Here is an 18,034-nt window from a genome sequence, read left to right on the forward strand (position 1 = left end):
ACTATTGTTCACATTTATACTTAACAATACTTAACATTGATTATACTGGTTTAAATTTTCACATTGGTTGTTTCTATCCCTAATTCACATTTTAGAACTACAGGCCCGTAGCCAGGATTTTTCAAGGGGGGGTGCGGTCACTAAAAAAAACGGACCTTCGGTACCAATACCAATGATGACACACACACACACACACACACACACACACACAATTATATATATATATATATATATATATATATATATATATATATATTCTTTGGACGACCGAACTATACAAAAGTTGTATAAGAATTTGCGCGCGAAGCGCGCCGCAAATTGTGAATTTTGACTGTTTTAATGACGTTTTAAAGTCTCGAGGAAATTTGTATTTTTGTCTGTTGCATGCAATCGCGTTACGGTATTTCATCTAGGAAATAGTAAAAACTCATTTTGCCAGGAAGTTGCAAAGTTTAATTGTGTTCGAGACTCTGCGCGCGTAGCGCGCCGCAAAATTGAGAATAGTGATTTTCCTGGTGTTGTTTTAACTTTTATTTTTTCTATTGTATACCCGCGTTAGCAGGCCTGAAGCCAGGATTTTTAAAGGAAGGGGGGATTGCGTTAATTAACAAAACGGTCCTTTGATACTGTCCCGGGAGGGGTAGCGACAATTAAAAGGTGGACACCATGCTCATACATGGACTTTCAAAATGGCCCCTAAACGAGTAATGATCATATGATTTTTTCGGGCCTTAAAAACAAGTATTCCTTAAATGTTTCCTGCACCCTAAAGAAGTACTTCATCATGATTGAACAATATACCATTTTCCCAAATTTCGGCCTTTTTGATACCCTTTGATTATATACGCTCGTACATACCACTTTCCATCTAATCCGTGAGAAAAAACGACCCCTATTACGCGTTTTCTTTAGCGAGTATGGTCACGGTGTCCACCTTTCAGTTGGAGTTTTCCATCCCATTGGATGCTGTTTGGAAGATGAAACATTCACTTTACTATACAGTATATCAGCCGTTGGTATGCGAGTTTGTCAAAAACGAAAATAAATAAGAAAATTTTTAAAACAAAATGAATTGTAAATGTGAACCATTTATATTTTGCCTCCTTGTGGTAGGATATTTCCAGCATGTCCGAACTTTCAAATAATCATTTTAGATTTAATAATATTAAAGGTAGTAGATCCGATTCGCAAACATCTCCAATATCAGTCAAATGTCATATTAACCATCATGCTAAGAAGGTTTTCTTTGTGAAATTTGGAGGTCAGTGAAATTCAAAAATTAAACATCCGTTAGCCATTGGAAGAAGTTGAGTGCAAATTCAGACCTCAGGCTTAGTGCTCAGATGTTTTCCTATTTGATTTGATCTGTCTTACTGTGCACACTAAGATACATACTGGAATGGTTATTTCTTATTTATTAAATCTTAGTAGCATATTTGGTTACTAGCTGTCTCTAGGCATTTTCGAATTTGGGCTGCAAAGAGATCCACTATAAGTTAGAAGAGAGATAAGTAAATAATGATAAAATAAACAAACAAAAAAGAATGAGTTTCTTTTATAATACTATCTGACAAACTTTTTACTTTACCATTTTACTTCATAGCTCAGCACTTTCCATTCTCTCTCATACCCTCTTACCCATTACATTTAAATGAAATACAACTAAAATGAGTTTGCGTGCCTGCATACTCTTTGGAAATTATAAGTGAGAATGTTCTTAGGTTTTGGCTCACTTTAAAATGAGAACCAATAGAACTGTCACAACATGAGAAAATGTATAAGTAATAATCAACAGTACATTTCCGAATTTGGCCTGCAAAGAAATCCGCTACCTGTAAGTTAGAAAAGAGATTAGTAAATAATGATAAAATAAACAACAAAAAAGAATGAGTTTCTACCGCCGTATCCAGAACAGAGCCTGAAACGGTGCAGGCTCAAGAAATCGTTTGTACTAATACGTCTTGAAGTACTGTGTGATACTGTTGACTCAGACTTCTACAAAGCTGATAGTGAGAATTTTAACCCAATCCGGCTCATTACCTGTGTTTTTTATGAAAAATATGAATAAAGAATGTAAATTAAATAACGACGCGTCACAATGCAGTCTAACGCTCTCACAATGTTATCATACATAGGGTTTTTCCCCGACTGTTTTTACTCCGGAGTTCTTGCAATATTCAGGCTTTTGTAATACTATCTGACAAACTTTTTACTTTACCATTTTACTTCATAGCTCAGCATTCTCTCTCATACCCTCTTACCCATTACATTTAAATGAAATACAACTAAATTGAGTTTGCGTGCCTGCATAATACTCTTTGGAAATTATAAGTGAGAATGTTCTTAGGTTTTGGCTCACTTCAAAATGAGAACCAATCGAACTGTCACAACATGAGAAAATGTATAAGTAATAGAGAACTGGAGTAAGACAGGCCTTTCATTTTGTTTTGTCTCTCCTGATCGTTCGTAAGAAATGTTAATTCATGACCACCTTTTCACAATTTGATTGGAGCATGCATTCATAATGGAAAATAGTTGACATAATAATCTATCCCCAGGCATTATCATGCCAACATGTACTTATATATACATGTACTATATCTTTAAGAGACGTAGATATAAAATGTCTCAGGTTTTCGATTATAGTAATTTCGAGGAAATTTCTTTAATTTTTATCATATAATTATGTAAACTTGAGGCTATTAGATTTTCATCCACTTACCTCTGTTCCTGTGAAAAAATGCAAGTGTCAACCTCAATGTCATCCACGAATCGCACGTACTCGGGCGGCCAGTGGAAAAAAAAAAAACACCGGTCACACGCGCCAAGGGCCATGGCATGCAGTGCCGATATAATAGCTCGCACAAATTGATACATAACATTTGTGTTTGTGTGCATGGGGACGATCCGGTGGTTCATACAACAAAAGGGTTTCGTACAATTATTTCTAACATTGTTAAACGTACTCTTCCACATTTACGTAGCATATAATGTGTCTTTATATTTATTTGGATTGTTATCTTGAGAATTGCTAAAAACCGTTATTATGAAAAAGTGGACCTTTCAGAATTTGGGGGGGTGCGTACGCACCCGACGCCCCCCCCCCCCCCCCCCCCCCCCTGGCTACGGGCCTGGAACTATGCTGGGTCTTTGTTTCATCTACAAATGGTAAATTATGCCTTTAAAATCCCCTAGCCTTCCCGCCCGATGATGGTAAAATTTCTGCCTTTATCATCATCAAAGTTAGCTTAATAATGGAGCGACAAGGCGCTGTACTCGAGCTCCATCATCTTTCCTTTTTCTTCTGTTCTTTCTCCTTCTCCAGTTTCTCTGCACGTACGCTCTCGCCAAATTGCTAAACTTTCTGTAAACTCAGAGAATACAATGAATGATCAACTTTCTGCAAGAGTAGGAATTTCCGTTATGTGTGGGGATTGGTTTGGGTGTATTAGTATATGAAAAAGTATGTGAGATTACACCGTATTGAAAATGTTGATACCTCCTTTATATTACACTTATTACATAAAGTTAAGTGAGTGTTTTTAAAAGTTTCTTTCTGAACGAAATATGAATATTCTTATCTTATCTTGAACGAAGAAGAATATTTTTACGGGAAAGAAAACAAGACACCTTACAAACTGAAGATCAATACAAAATGGTAGCTTTTGATGACGATAATAAGATTATGCGTGAAGATTATTTCTAGATGGTAACTTATTTTGATGGCGAATATATCATGCAAAGCGTCGAAGGATGGGGAGGGGAAGGGGAGAGAAAAAGTTAACTGTATCAGGATAACTAAAAACTGACGCACATTCCACAATGTTATTATTCTTTGCCATGATGAATATAGTTATTGTCTACATTGTACTGTCAATCAATGGACAATGATCGATACGCATGCGCAGCAGAGCTATGGTTAAACGTGAGCAACGAAGGCAGATGGAAGTACAGTTCAAGTCATGGCAGGTTGTGGATAATTATGCTCACGTCTTTCTTACTTTTCTACCTACAACGGACATTCAGAGTAGAAGGTATTAGAATGTGTGAAGACTTGAACATGATTTATGCAGGTTTTCTTTCTTGTTCATAATTCTTCTTTTTATGCTACCCTTGCTGACGTTTACAACTTTACCATTTTTTGACCGCAGCGTCTTTCAAAGAATCATGTATTTACAACCGTTTTTTCCACCGGGCTGTTAACTGTTTGTTGGCTTGATTTTTTTTTTCGCCTTCTTGCGACTTGGCTAAACTGTTACTCATCCTTACCTTTACCAGAATATTTTTATCATTTTTGCTATCACTGTTAGATTTGTCATTATCATCAGTACTGTTTTCATCGTTGTTAATGTTTTTTTTTCTTCTGTTTCTTTTTTTCACCTCTCCTTATAGGCCGATAAGTTCATGGGTCGATTATATGAGTTGTCCACGGTATATAAGTTTTGCTTTTTAGTGGACTTTTCTTTCTTTTTTCATTTTTGCTCAGAGCATGGAAAATGGGACATATTACAGAACATAAATGGTGGGAAACTATTAATATATGTTTTTAGTTCGTTAATACATCTCATTTTCATCGTACAATCAACTATTGTGTATTTAAGATCATTTGTAATGTTGTAATCTATTGTAAATTATGTTACGTCTGTGGACTTAGAAAAAGGAAATACACTAAATTGAAAGTATTCAGGATTACGTAATTATTATTACTATCATTATTACCATCTTTCCCCCAGCAGCAGTATTGATAGTAGCATTGTCATGAATGTCATCATCATTTCTATGACTTGAAAAGTGACAGCAGGGATATGCAACCTTCTTTAAAACATGACAATATCGAGATAAGATTGGAGGAAAAAGGTACTGTCCCTCCTCTTTTTTTCTTCTGTCAGCAACGCTTGATTTGTCTTTAATCCTCTGAGTGCCAGAGTAACTTTCTGTCCATCAGAATGTGTGCAAAATTTGTGCACATTTAACTCATTGGCATAGGAAGGGTTAATTCAGGCCCGGGATGAGGGGGCTGAGCAGTTGTTGTGTCATGCTCGTCTATATAACTGTTTGGCAACATTCCACTTGCTCGTCGCTCTTTCCATGGTAACCATGTGGCGCGTCAGGTGGATGGCAGTTGACTCGATCGGTACATTCTGCTTGCTCAACATTTTGCAAATGTTTCTGTTCTGTTTCCTCGGGTTACTGCTTTTTTTTTTCTTAGAAAGGTAGAAAGAAGCACAGAAAAAAAAAGATAAAGAGATAGATAGATAGATAGATAGATAGATAGATAGATAGATAGGTATAAAGATAGATATAAGAAATAGATTCAATCGCATTCAGCCTAATTCAGTAAATGCATTAGACCACAGACTTGAAATTCTCATCTGATTTGTTTTGTCACTTGATGTGTATGAATTCATCATTTTTTCGACATAAATTTATTTGCGATAAGTTTCATCAGCCTCAAGACTTGCGTGATATTTTATGGAAATATCCTGCGAATGCTACGCCAACGTCGTGAGGGTTTTTTTTTTAAATGTATTTTGGGAGAGAATCCGATGAATAGCACTGGTTGCATGACGTCACAAACATAGTAAAAAAAAAACAAACAAACGACGCTTCCTGAATGCCCTTACCTTCCAATCTCTGTCTAGGTGATAGTAATATGCTCGAAATGGCAGACGGTTGTAACTTTCTTTTCATTTCATTTTTCCATATCTGATAACTCTAGCAGTATTCTTTCATTCAATCGTTTGTTGCATGGAAAAGAATATACGATTACTCTAGTCAAGCAAGGTCGATTTGACATTACAACCTGGTTAGTCACACTACTATAGTATCGCACTTGATATTCTTCATTGGTTGTCATTGTTGTTTTGATGGAGGATGTCGTTATGTTTCTCTGGTAACAACGGTATGTATTAGGCCACCTGAATCAGTTTTGATTACCGTCAAAACACGTCTATTTGAGGTTCTGCTTTCTTAGAACTTATAACCGCTCTCCGATACATGGTGGTCGTTGTCATATTATCTTCTGGGATGGACTAAATGGGCAATTTCGTTATGCTGAAAATTATTATGATCGTGAAATTTTACGATAAATACCCATCTTTTTAAAGACTGCGGCTCGATGTACCTACCCTCTCATTGGCGAACGATTTTTAAAGGAAGAGTTTGCGCGAGTTGCAATTACGCGAGAGAAAGTACCCCCAAATGCGGACTGTTGTTGTCAAGCTAATCACGGATTTCAGCGTCTTTCGTTTACTACTTTCTTCTGCTTCTTCTTCTTCCTCTACTACTACTACTACTACTAATGTATACTACTACTACTACTACTACTACCACTATCACTTTAACTTTGACTTCAACTACCACTTCTATACTAATATACCACCGTGCACTGCTATTACTCCAGTCACTATACCATTGATAATTGTGATTGACTTTATGATAATTTTGTGTATTACATACAATAAACATGGAAATGATAAGTATTACAGGGTTAGGATGTATATATAGGGGCTTCCTTGAAGCTTATCAATGTAACAATGAATAGGCCGTGTCATTGTCACCCCTCCAAATATCATGTGACAGCGGCAACAAGATTATCGAAATTATATGCAAATATGAGTTCTTTTCAAAACTTTTAAGGTATATATTTCCTTAACTGATTATTTGAGTCACGTTGCAAATAAACCATCATGCACGTTGATGTCTTGACAGCGATTTATATACTTTGTGCGTCCATGCACATATTGGTATGTATTATTAAGAAATTGATTAAGAATTGTGCTCCTAATTTTATGTCCTTTTCTTTCATTCTGCGCATGCGAGTCTGTTTTGTTTCCTCGCATATGTTTGCAAATCCATAAATGATAACACAGTTTCTCGTTTACGCGAAATCTTGTTTCCCCCAAGTTTGAAGATAATAATAAGAGTCGAGCAACGCATGGCGCATACGACAGTAGACCATTGTAACATAAGTTGCATGAAATTCGTTACATTCCTACACATACAATCTTGGCAGGTGCGTACACTGAGTAATCCACTGGTGTCCCGTAGAGAACCAGACGTGGGTTATAAAGACGCGAAATTTTTCTTTAAATCGATTAAGTCGTGGATACATTAAACAGTTGCGAATAGCACCCTGTAGATTTAAGAGACATTGAACGTGCGAGACAGTTACGACGAAGAAACCATAATCAAGTTACATGTTATTACGGCGAGTCATTTTAGACGTTAACGCAAAGGAATTTCAATGACAATTTAATAGAAGGATCGTCTAGGTGTAACCCACTGAGATGACAGACGAGAGATGATGAAAATGTTCATCCTTAAGGTATCGTTGGAAATTAAAAAAATATATATATCTTATATAGAGTCCATTATGACATAGTTTGTATGTTTTCTTGGGTCTTTTTTTTTACCCATTCACATTACATATTCCAATGCACCTGAATTTGAACATTGTCTGAAGCGGGATATTGTATCTTCTTTATGCTGTCGCATCCTTTCGCTTTATCCTTTTGTTAAATATTATATTTTTCTGCCGGAAAGGGGATAAAAAATATGAATAAATGATGGATGAGTGAATGCTCTGTACTGATACTTTTTTCTCCATGTATAATCTCTCCTTTTTCTTTCTCAGTGATTATTTCTTCAATGTTCTTATGTCTTACCTCTCCGTCCTCTCTCTCTCTCTCTCTCTCTCTCTCTCTCTCTATATATATATATATATATATATATATATATATATATATATATATATACGTGTATGCATTAAGTAGATTGTAGTCCACGTGATGGCACAATAATATCGAAAATAGAACAGAACTCAAACTCACGCTGTCAATACCAACAGTTTATTTTCCCTTATGTTTTATTTCATATATATATATATATATATATATATATATATATGCATGTATGTATGTATGACATTTTGTACGTCCTTGCAGCAACAGTTTGTGGTGAGGAGATTGTGATAAATGAGTAAAGGATGAGAATACTTTGAATACACGGACCGTTTTCTTATTGCTCAAGATGAAAATGTTAACTTCATCAGGTACATGTCAATTTGACATCATGCACCGAATGTTGAGGTAAGTTATAGACGTTAGCGTCCAATTGAGCTTCAATTAACCCCCTCCCCGGTTTGTCCGAAGGAAAATGTACGTTGACTTCGTAAACCTGCACCCTACGTAGCAAGCAGTTAATCTAAACCACCCTTTGGACTCTATTTCTATTAATGAGCCGCATACATAATCTTAATCGAGAATCGTTGCCAATCGGTACCTTAGTTTGTACCCTTCAATAACTATATGAATACAAACATGATCTGTTAAACTTTCTGGACACTTTTAGGACTTATTAATTCAAATCCCAAACATGATTGATGAAACCTAAATGAGGAACAGTTCATTATTGGCTAATCGAGAAAGTACAAAGGAAACATTGATGGTGATGCAAGCAGAATGATAAGTTTATGGTAATAATGTCGAAAGAAATGATTATTGACTTTGTTATGGTTGAAATAATCGATTAATAAAGGTATGAATATTCATAAGTCAGTGAAGTACACGCTTTTCGATGACATCCTTGTCAATTTGATAAGCTCCGCCCACAGCCGAACTATCGACCAATGCAGGTCACTGCAGCTGTCGGCGTTGAATGACGTCACCTTGAGCTAGTGTACCCACATGTGGAGTTACCTGCCCTAGTGCCGTCGGCTTGAATTGCGTCGCGTCACCGTGCGCGCCAACAGCTGGAGCAGACGACACTGAGACGAAAAGTGTGTAACTTTCCCTGTCATGCCGCCATGATTTAAATCTTCCTCCGTGCGTAAATTATATCATACCATTGGATTCTTACGTTGAAATTCCCGTAAATCAACGAATGGAATACTGACATGATGGTATAAAAACTCCTCCCCAGTTCTGCTTTCGCCTCGATTTTGCGTGTCGTCTGAGGGATTGCCTTGCTCAGTAATTAGTAATTTGTTTGGATTTTTACGCTCTGCCTTTTCTGTGGGCTGAGAATGCCCCGCGTTCGGGGGCTACCATGCCACGGAGTTACCGCTGGTTGCTCGCAGTTTCAGCTGTTTCGAGCCTGCTACACACGATTGTTTTCTTGTTGCTGATTAATGCCCCAGTAACACACGGATACTTCGGGTAAGTTTTTGTTATTTTTTCTTTGAAGCAGTTTTTTTTTTTTTGTTTTATCCGCGTATGAATTGATAATCATCTTGCTCATGGTCATAGATATTTTATGTTGTGATCACAGAGCAAAATAGATGACTGTCAATTTGATGGACCATTTTATATTCACCAAGACATGAAACTGTTAAGTGCGAAACCAGAGCAGTTGGTCGGTCACCAACTCAGTTGTATTACTGTTCTATTACTATACTGTATAATCTGTCTGTTTTCTTTTTTCACTGTGTGCACAATCACTGCATGGGAAAAATGTTATACTGAGAGTTATGCGGAGGCAAAAACAGATGTTTGTAGGGTCTTGTATAATAAATAAATATTCCTGATCCGAATCCGCCGCTTTTTAATGTAGCATACATTGCTAGCAATTTAGTTTATTCTTCAGGATGCCTGAAGTGAGACTGACTGTAAATATACAGCTATATTCATAAATTCACTTTTAAGAGCGACATGTATGGTCTTGATGGACACAACTCCGTGTATCTTGCCACACTAGTCTTATCAAACACTGTATGCATGGTATGGCAGCGATCGTGAAGACATGTGTGTGAACTTGTGTGTGTGTGTGTGTGTGTTTGTTTGTTTGTTTGATTGTTTGTTTGTTTGTTCTTGTGTGTGCGCTAGCGTGTGTGTGCGTGTTGTAGATTAGAGTGATACCCAAACCAAATCGTCGGTTTCTCTTGTGATCGAATCGTATAGACAGTTGAAAACAGTCACCTGCCAAGGTAGTCGTATGTCACGTCGGGTCAAGTGCTTTTATGATACAAATTGCCCAACAGATGGAACTTGTTTGACGATTTTTTTTTTACTGTTTTGGTGACTACCGATCAAAATTGTATGTTCCTATTAGGTCTACTCGCATATAACAGCGTCACTGAGCTCCTTGTCTTGTAGTTCATTGCAATGGTCTCTGGTTATTTATAGGCCTATAGGCCTACAATTTACGTACTCGCCCCCCCCCCCCATTTCTCTCTATCCACACAGCTTAAGAAATGTGAACAAATATGCAACAAAACAGCGTACAAGGTGTCAGTTTACACGAGTAATAATTATATCACTTTTATATGTCAATATTGCCGTAACTGACATGAATGCAAAACATAAAACGCTATCCAGGACGTCTGGTACAAGCGATTTCAGACACATTATTGCAGAACAATATCTGACAAACAGTCGTTCGGGGTTAATGGAATACCAGATTCATGAGGGTGATTTGATGATCACCCCCATCGAAGCTTTCCGTCTCGACTTTCAAATGACACGACATTTTTAGAGGTGAACTTCATGCATCATGCGACTTCTCTCCTTTTTTATTGTTGCATGAAACAATGGCCACCCATAAATCCTGCCTGTCAGAACTACTTATAAACTGTGAACTAGATCGACCCGTGCATGCCGGCACTTTATATTTACATGATTCATACTGCCAACCTGCAGGAGACTGGACTTAAAGACCGTATAGATTTGCACGTCTGACAGTATGCACAGCACCGTGGAGGCTAAAATAAAAACCAGCTTCCATTATTTTGCAAGGACCAATGTGATTTTTTTTCGCGTCTTCTCACCTCGTAAAACAAAACAAAACTTTCTTTTGTGATCTGAACGTTTTATTACGCTATTGTTATTGTCGTGAATACCATAGTGACAAGGAGTAAATTACGACGGAAGTGTAATTCGTTTATTTTCACCCAAATACATAAAATAGGGAGGAAATAAAGCCAGGACTGCAGCCCACTCTCACGTCTCATTTTTCTTCTATATCAAAGAATAAAAAATAATTCTCCTTGGCAGAAAGGGCCTGTCTTGACTTGTTTTTTTTTCGATTGCATCATCGATTTTATCGATTTTCCTGATAGGGACACCAATCGCTTGTCATTTCACAGGAATATTACTTCATGGTTATTACTCATGATGATCCTCAATATCCAGGACATCTCCAGTTTTGTCTTCTTGCGTTCTCTCGATTTCTTCTCTATCACCTTAATTTGACACTCAAATAGAATATAAAAGAGAATCAGACTCTAATATGAAAATAATAAAGTGTAATGTATCTACCGCTCTTCCCTCTAACATAAACATATATGTACGGACATTGGCGTTCATTACACAGAAGCTACGGGAGGTATTATGACGTCATGGGTGCACCTATTGTCATTAAAACATGTTGTCTGAAAAGATAGTGAGAGCCAGAGAGTTAGAGAAAATGTGTAGACATGCAAGCATTATTCATGGCACTCATAGAAGCCATTATGAGCGGGTTTGGCTGATTAACCACCGAAATCATAGCTAAAGAGAATCCTAAAACTGCAATCGTTCACACTTCACGTCAGCGAGAGTACTATCTCGGTCCACTTGAAATACACAGTCGGCATAGCGTTGATAATTATATTTGCATATCACTCATTCAATAGGGCTAACCATCTGGTATAAACTTAATCCAGCAAGATTACTTTACCCTTGTGCCTCCTATTCCCCCCCCCCCCCTTCGCCATGTTTGTTTCATTTGAAGTCTTTCATCTTTTACTGTAGACGACACATCACTCTCGCATTTTCCCCTGTTGTTGTTTTATGTTGCTGTTCCTTTGTCAATATAATCATGTGCAAGGTAATAATATGGGAGTGAAATAAAGAGACCTCGTCGATTTCCACGGTTTATGACTTAATCACGTCCCATGGTCGCGGACCGACCGGCCTTCCTGCGATGTTGGTCAAAGTGCACAGGTGGTGACAAAATTCGTTAGGGGGATACCGAACAAGAAGATGACTGTGGACATGATGGTGGACGTGGTGGATATCGCTTATTTTGATCCCGGCGCCCTCAATAAGAAATAGAATAGAATGCGAACAATGGTGAAATGAGAGCACACGCTGGATGCAAATTCGCGCGAATCCAGACAGCACGATTGATTTGTTAAAGAGCCCTGACCTTCCATGTATACAAGGGCTTTTTACACTTGTAAAATTTTGCTTAGCCCCGGACCAACGGTGGGGCTAAGGGGGGGGGGGGGGGGCCTTAGCCCCACCGTTGGTACGGGACTATCCTTAGCCCACTTTCTGTTTACACTCGTTTTTGCCAAAGTGGGCTTTCCCCACCGATAGTACGGTACTATCTGGCCCTGCAAAATAGCAGGGGCTAGCACCGCAATTGCGGTGCCAAGCAAGTGAGTGTACACAGAACGAAAAAATAATCCTGGGCTAAGCGACGGAGACGAAGTCCGACCCTCACTGACCAATCAGAAACGAGGTAATCAAGTGCTGCCGGTGCGTGCGTGTACGTGTACAGTACACTGCGTAATTATGAATATTCATGTGGTTTGGAAAGTCCGGGGCTAAGAAATACGAGTGTAAAAAGGTCAGTTTTCTCCTTAGCCCCGGACAAGAGATAGTACGGGACTAATTGGCGAGTGTAAAAAGCTGAAAAAATTGGTACGGGACTAACGATACTCCTGGGTCAGAGAAAGTCCGGGGTTAAGAAACACAAGTGTAAAAAGCCCTTATGTGTCTAACGTCAACTACTATTGGTTTCCATGTGCTTCTCAAGATAGCTATGAAATGATTGTATTTTGATACACACATGCATCTTCCCGCGAAAGACGCCCTTTTGTGAATTAATCCTAGTCACCGTCTTAACCGTGTTTTCGTTTTATGATATTCCGATAATTGTCTTTCGAAGAGTTCATTTAACAATCCCAACAATTTTCCCCGATTACTGACACTCCGAAAACACGAAACGAAGACATCCATCTTCACAGGTGTTTAAGACGTCATGTTCGCTGACATTCTAACCGTTTTTCTTCAAAACTTCTTTTCACTGTGAATCACTGAGATTGCTTTCATGTCCAGCGTCATGTACAAATTTGAAGACAACTTCATAAATGTATTTACATTTAAGCAAGCCATTTTTTTTTTAGGGTGCACGTCACGAGACCGACACCCACGAGTCATACAGCCTATGAGCTATGAATCATACAGCCCATGAGTTCGACACTAAGCAAACAAGGCCCACGAGACCGACACATTAAACCCCGTGTTGTATCTGTCGAACTCATTGGTCACATGGGCTTTATTTGCCTAGTGTCGAACTCGTGGGCTGTAGGACTCGTGGGCTGTAGGACTCATGGGTGTCGGTCTTGTGGGATGACCCCCGTTTTTCCCCTGAAGGTCCAATGTGTCATCCAAAACAGAAATGGTGCTCAAACCTCTATGGACCAAGAAATATCTATTTCTAGTGAATTTTGCATTTACATGTCAGGAGAGGTATAGATGATGAGTGAACATGTATAAATATTAGGTGAAATGAGAGGCAAGCTGCAGTGATGCTTCAGTGCTTGCAGCAGTTATTTCACTGTTTTAGCATCTTATTTTAAAAGTGTTCTGAATTTTGTAGAGATACATAAAAAAGCGATATCCACCAATATGCAGACACCACTGATACCAATGAAGAAAGAATAACATTAAAGGCACCAGATGATTCTAGAGTGTTATTCAAATAATCTTTTTCTTCTTATCTTCTTCTGTTATTATGAAAGTACTTCTACTACTACTGCTGCTACTACTACTCCTACTACTACTACTCTATTCACACTACTACTACTACTACTACGATACTACTACTACTACTACTACTACTACTACTACTACTACTACTACTAATATGTTACTACTACAATTTAGTGTACTCCCTCGTAATGCATTTTTCAGGTTGCCTGGTTGATACCGTTTGCTGAGTATTTAATTGCTAGTCACCTAGTTATAAGGTGAACCACGAAGGGTTGGCGTCATTCGCCCGTTTCTCTTGTGTAGGTTTATGATGGGCGGACCTCTTTACCGGTTTAGCACCCTGCTCTTTGCAACGGATGGATGAATGAAGTGGGATCTTTTACAAGTACGTGACTCTTGGCTTCCTCATACAAAGGACCTCCACTATTTAATGTCTTATCCAAGGGACAGGTGCAAGTAATCATTTACGTATAGTTATCCCCTGTTTCCTTCAAACTATTCGAAAGAATAGAAAAGACTGCCCTTTAAAAGTTGAGGTGTCTTATCTATATCTGGAAATTCACACATACCACAACATCCTGGCTTTATTAATTTCTTCACACCTCCTCAGGGTGGGGAGGGCAAATGGCGTGAATCATATCCAATATCCATCATTGTGCACCTGTTCTTAAAAACCAAAACTATATTCCCATATAGATAAGAAAATAATCTCAAAGTCAAAACAAATGCATTGCAAGTTTTCCTTTGTCCTACTTTAATATCTTTCAGATATTTTTGTGTTTCTTTCAATCTCTTTTTCATAATGCCGTCATGCTTATCACAAAGACTTTCACCATTTTATGCAGCACATGACCCTTATATTAACTACACTGATATCAAACAATTACTATAGTGATAGCAATGATGATGATAATGATGATAACGATGATAATGATGATGATGATGATAATAATAATGATAATAATAATGATAATAATAGCACTTGCAATGCGAAGGTATGCATCATGAATAGATGCTATGAGAACATGAAGAAATAAGAAAACGGAAGAAGAAAAGATTTGCACAAATTCTTGTCTAAACAAGCATTGGGACTTACAGTTTTACAAATTAGCTTTTTTTATTATTTCTCTTACTTCTTTGAGACCCCTTTATACCATTATGACCATTAACATTAAAGTGTTCAGTATGTTCTTTGTTTGCTGCAATGAAAAGACGTGGTTGTATGCATTTCATATTCTTATTTGATGTATCAATGTCAATGAAGTTGTTATTTCTTTGAGAAAAAAAAATGAAAATATGAAAAAATATTAAAAGCTTGACTAGATTTGAGGGAAATCTTAAAGTGTTTACTGTCAAGAAAGGACAAATCACAAATGTCTTGTGTACCATTCATTCACTCATTCATTCATTCACTCATTCATTCATTCATTCATTCATTCATTCATTTTATTTCCACACGAGCACTTGCTTCAGCCAAAGGCTGTTCTTTCACAACTCCGTGCATTTAAAAAAAAACAGTTACCTAACATGATACAGGAACAAACATGAACATCATATATATCATACAAAAACCCTGAAATATGTAATGAAAAAAAACATTGAAAAGACAACATCAACATTTGAGTTTACAGGCTACAAAGTACAATCCCTACCCATCCTCCCCCCCCCCAAAAAAAAAAACACAAAACAAAACAAAACAAAACAAACACACACAATCATGACGTTTGATGTAGACTCTAGAACCTCCTATAATTATGATCAACCGATTATATTATTATAATCATTGAATATGTCCTCGTGAGTGTTAGCTGTTCCCCGGATAGGTTGTGACCCTCATCGAAAAAACAAAACAAAAACAAAAACAAAAACTCGCCTTTGGGATTTAGGGGAAGTTAAATTGTATAGAAGCACTCTGGCAACTCTAGCAAATACCTGTGTACAGATGCAATATTTCCAAAATGATACAACATTCTGTGCTTATACAAAGTAATCGTAAAAAAAAAGAGTCTCAGAGGATTAAAGGCATGGAATGTAAGGAAAATGGTGCACGTATGTTCTTGGACAAGATGTTTCACTCACGACTAACCCTCCTGACCAAGGTGTAATCATGGAAGGATCCATGGCGTAATACTGGCAGTATGACGGGGCCCTGCGGAGGGGCGATGTGGATAATGGCGAGGCTACCCTGGGGAAAATTGGAGCTTTCTATTCATCCTAATGGTCAATCACCAGTACTGAAGACAAATGACTCGAGAAGTTACAAATCGATCACGGCATAGCCGTTAACAATTTTTTTTCCTCGACAGCCCGAGGCAAAGTGAAAATGAGCGCTAGCAATGAGAAACAAAAATGTGACATTTCCGAATAAAACAGAGAGTCATAAAAGTTAAGGGTGATTTGAAATTTACTTAAAATAGATAAACTACAGATAAATGTACATATTTATGAAATATTCATAAATATGGGCTATCCAGCCATTGTCTTTTATACGGAAAATAAGATCAATAAATCAATCAATCATACACATTTGTACATAGCACATATACATTGGCTATACATATACATATATATCTAAAGTATACATAAGAGAGGGTGAATTGTGTTAATACGAAGCTGAATTTCTGGCGGTGTATGGTTGTTTTGGCGTTGTTTACCGAGTCACGCGAGTATATGAAATACGAAGAGGTAACGTCCTCGATCGTCAGACATCGAACGATATTTCCAGCGGTCAAAGTCAAGTGGGTGAAGAGGACCCCGCTGTATATCTTCCCCTTTGTCGCATGTTGTGCTTCTTGAGTGGTTGAAGTGGAAACTGGGAGATTTATGCAGCCGTTTGCTCAGCTTTTTTGGTTCTCGTATCACCCCGTCACCACGACCCCCACCCGTGGCGACCAAATCACTTGACACACGCCGCGTGCTTGACACAGTTACCAAGCCTGATGGAAACATTTCGTCGGAAAGAAGGATTAGACACGGTAACCAAGGAAGCCCTCCGCGTGCCCAGGAATAGATCATCCCTTGATGATAATAGTGGTATGACAACATCGCTATGAGCATGATGAGCAGGTGGAATCGCCAATCTGCGAAAGAAACCTGGTTTCTACGCATTTACTTCTCCTGCATTTCCTGGAGAGCATTCCATAGTCGTGCAGGATGACTCGTGGAATAAAAACACTCTTTACATTACGATGCCATATCCTGCATTGTTAACAGAAAAAGAATAAAATAAATGCCACATCATGGATTTGTAACATACGTGCAATTCCCACTGGCTAAGTGAACTTGTCCATCTAAAAATATAAAAAACACATAGGTCTATCTTGTAAGGTAGTGAAGAAGCTACGTGCGCACTCAGAGCTTGGATGTTCCTGTGTCGTTGGTCAAGCGTACATCGCAGATGTTAGACTACAATATAAATTCATCAACTGGAAAAAAACGGCACTAGAATTACACCGTACTTAACAACAACAACAACAACAACAAGAAGAGATTATATCAACACTGTCAGTCCTCAATGTTACTGTCGCATTATTCGCTTTGCCATTTTACATTAGCCATTGCCCCTTAATAGGTGGTCTTCATGCATCGTCAACAGCGATGACGAACCTGGGCCCTATTAGCCCCCCAATAGTCCAAGTTTACGAACTTGACCCGGCACTCCTGCGTCTTTCCGTTGCTGAGGTTTAAAACAGCAGAAGTTTATATCCCCTCGGGGAGTGAATGAGGTAAACCCGGGTGTGGCAGTTTCTTCCTAGTATGGATCACAGGTCAAGCGCCGACTTTACCGGGACGTGGCACACACATCATGTAAGCTCGACTTCCAGTCCGCCACCATTGTATTTTGGCGAATGTTTCACAAGAAGAGCTGCGTAAAGCGGTCAAAACATGCCGAACGGTCAACGACTTACATAGTATCGCTTCACTGAGGATTCATCTCCGGTTGACCTTGAAGACACGACTGAAAATTGAAAGACGATACCGTTCACTCCTTATACAAGAAGCCTAACCGGAATTCATATCATTTTCATGAGTTTGACACTAGACTACGGGAAATTCCGAAATGAAGTTTAAACTTCATGGAATTACATTCACTCTGACGAATATACCTCAGTTCCAAAATTTCCATCGGAGAGGTGGAAGTGTGATCTATAGAATTAATCACTCTCGCTTAACATTAAAGCAGTCAATATTTTAAGTCAAAAAATTTTTTTTTAAACGGAATACCAAATAGACCCATTTTAATTTGATTCAACTTTTCCATCTTTGAACAATGAAAACTGACAACAAAACTTCACAGGAGGTGGTCCTCGCTTTGGCGAATCAAGGAGGTCGGA

At 38.2% G+C, this 18,034-nt stretch overlaps 1 protein-coding gene across 1 annotated transcript in view; it reads left to right on the top strand.

Annotated features, from left to right (window-relative positions):
- Positions 1–9,048: 9,048 nt before the first annotated feature.
- Positions 9,049–18,034, top strand: part of LOC139745330 (protein Wnt-9a-like) — a 69,420-nt gene continuing 60,434 nt past the window's right edge. Inside the window, exon 1 of the mRNA XM_071655729.1 lies at positions 9,049–9,158. Within this exon, the coding sequence (XP_071511830.1) occupies positions 9,049–9,158 (110 nt within the window). The remainder of the gene's footprint in view (positions 9,159–18,034) is intronic.

This window comes from Diadema antillarum, unplaced genomic scaffold (assembly GCF_040938485.1).
Source record: "Diadema antillarum isolate AM-2024a unplaced genomic scaffold, OU_Dant_1.0 seq00001253_RagTag, whole genome shotgun sequence".
Lineage (NCBI taxonomy): Eukaryota > Metazoa > Echinodermata > Echinoidea > Diadematoida > Diadematidae > Diadema > Diadema antillarum.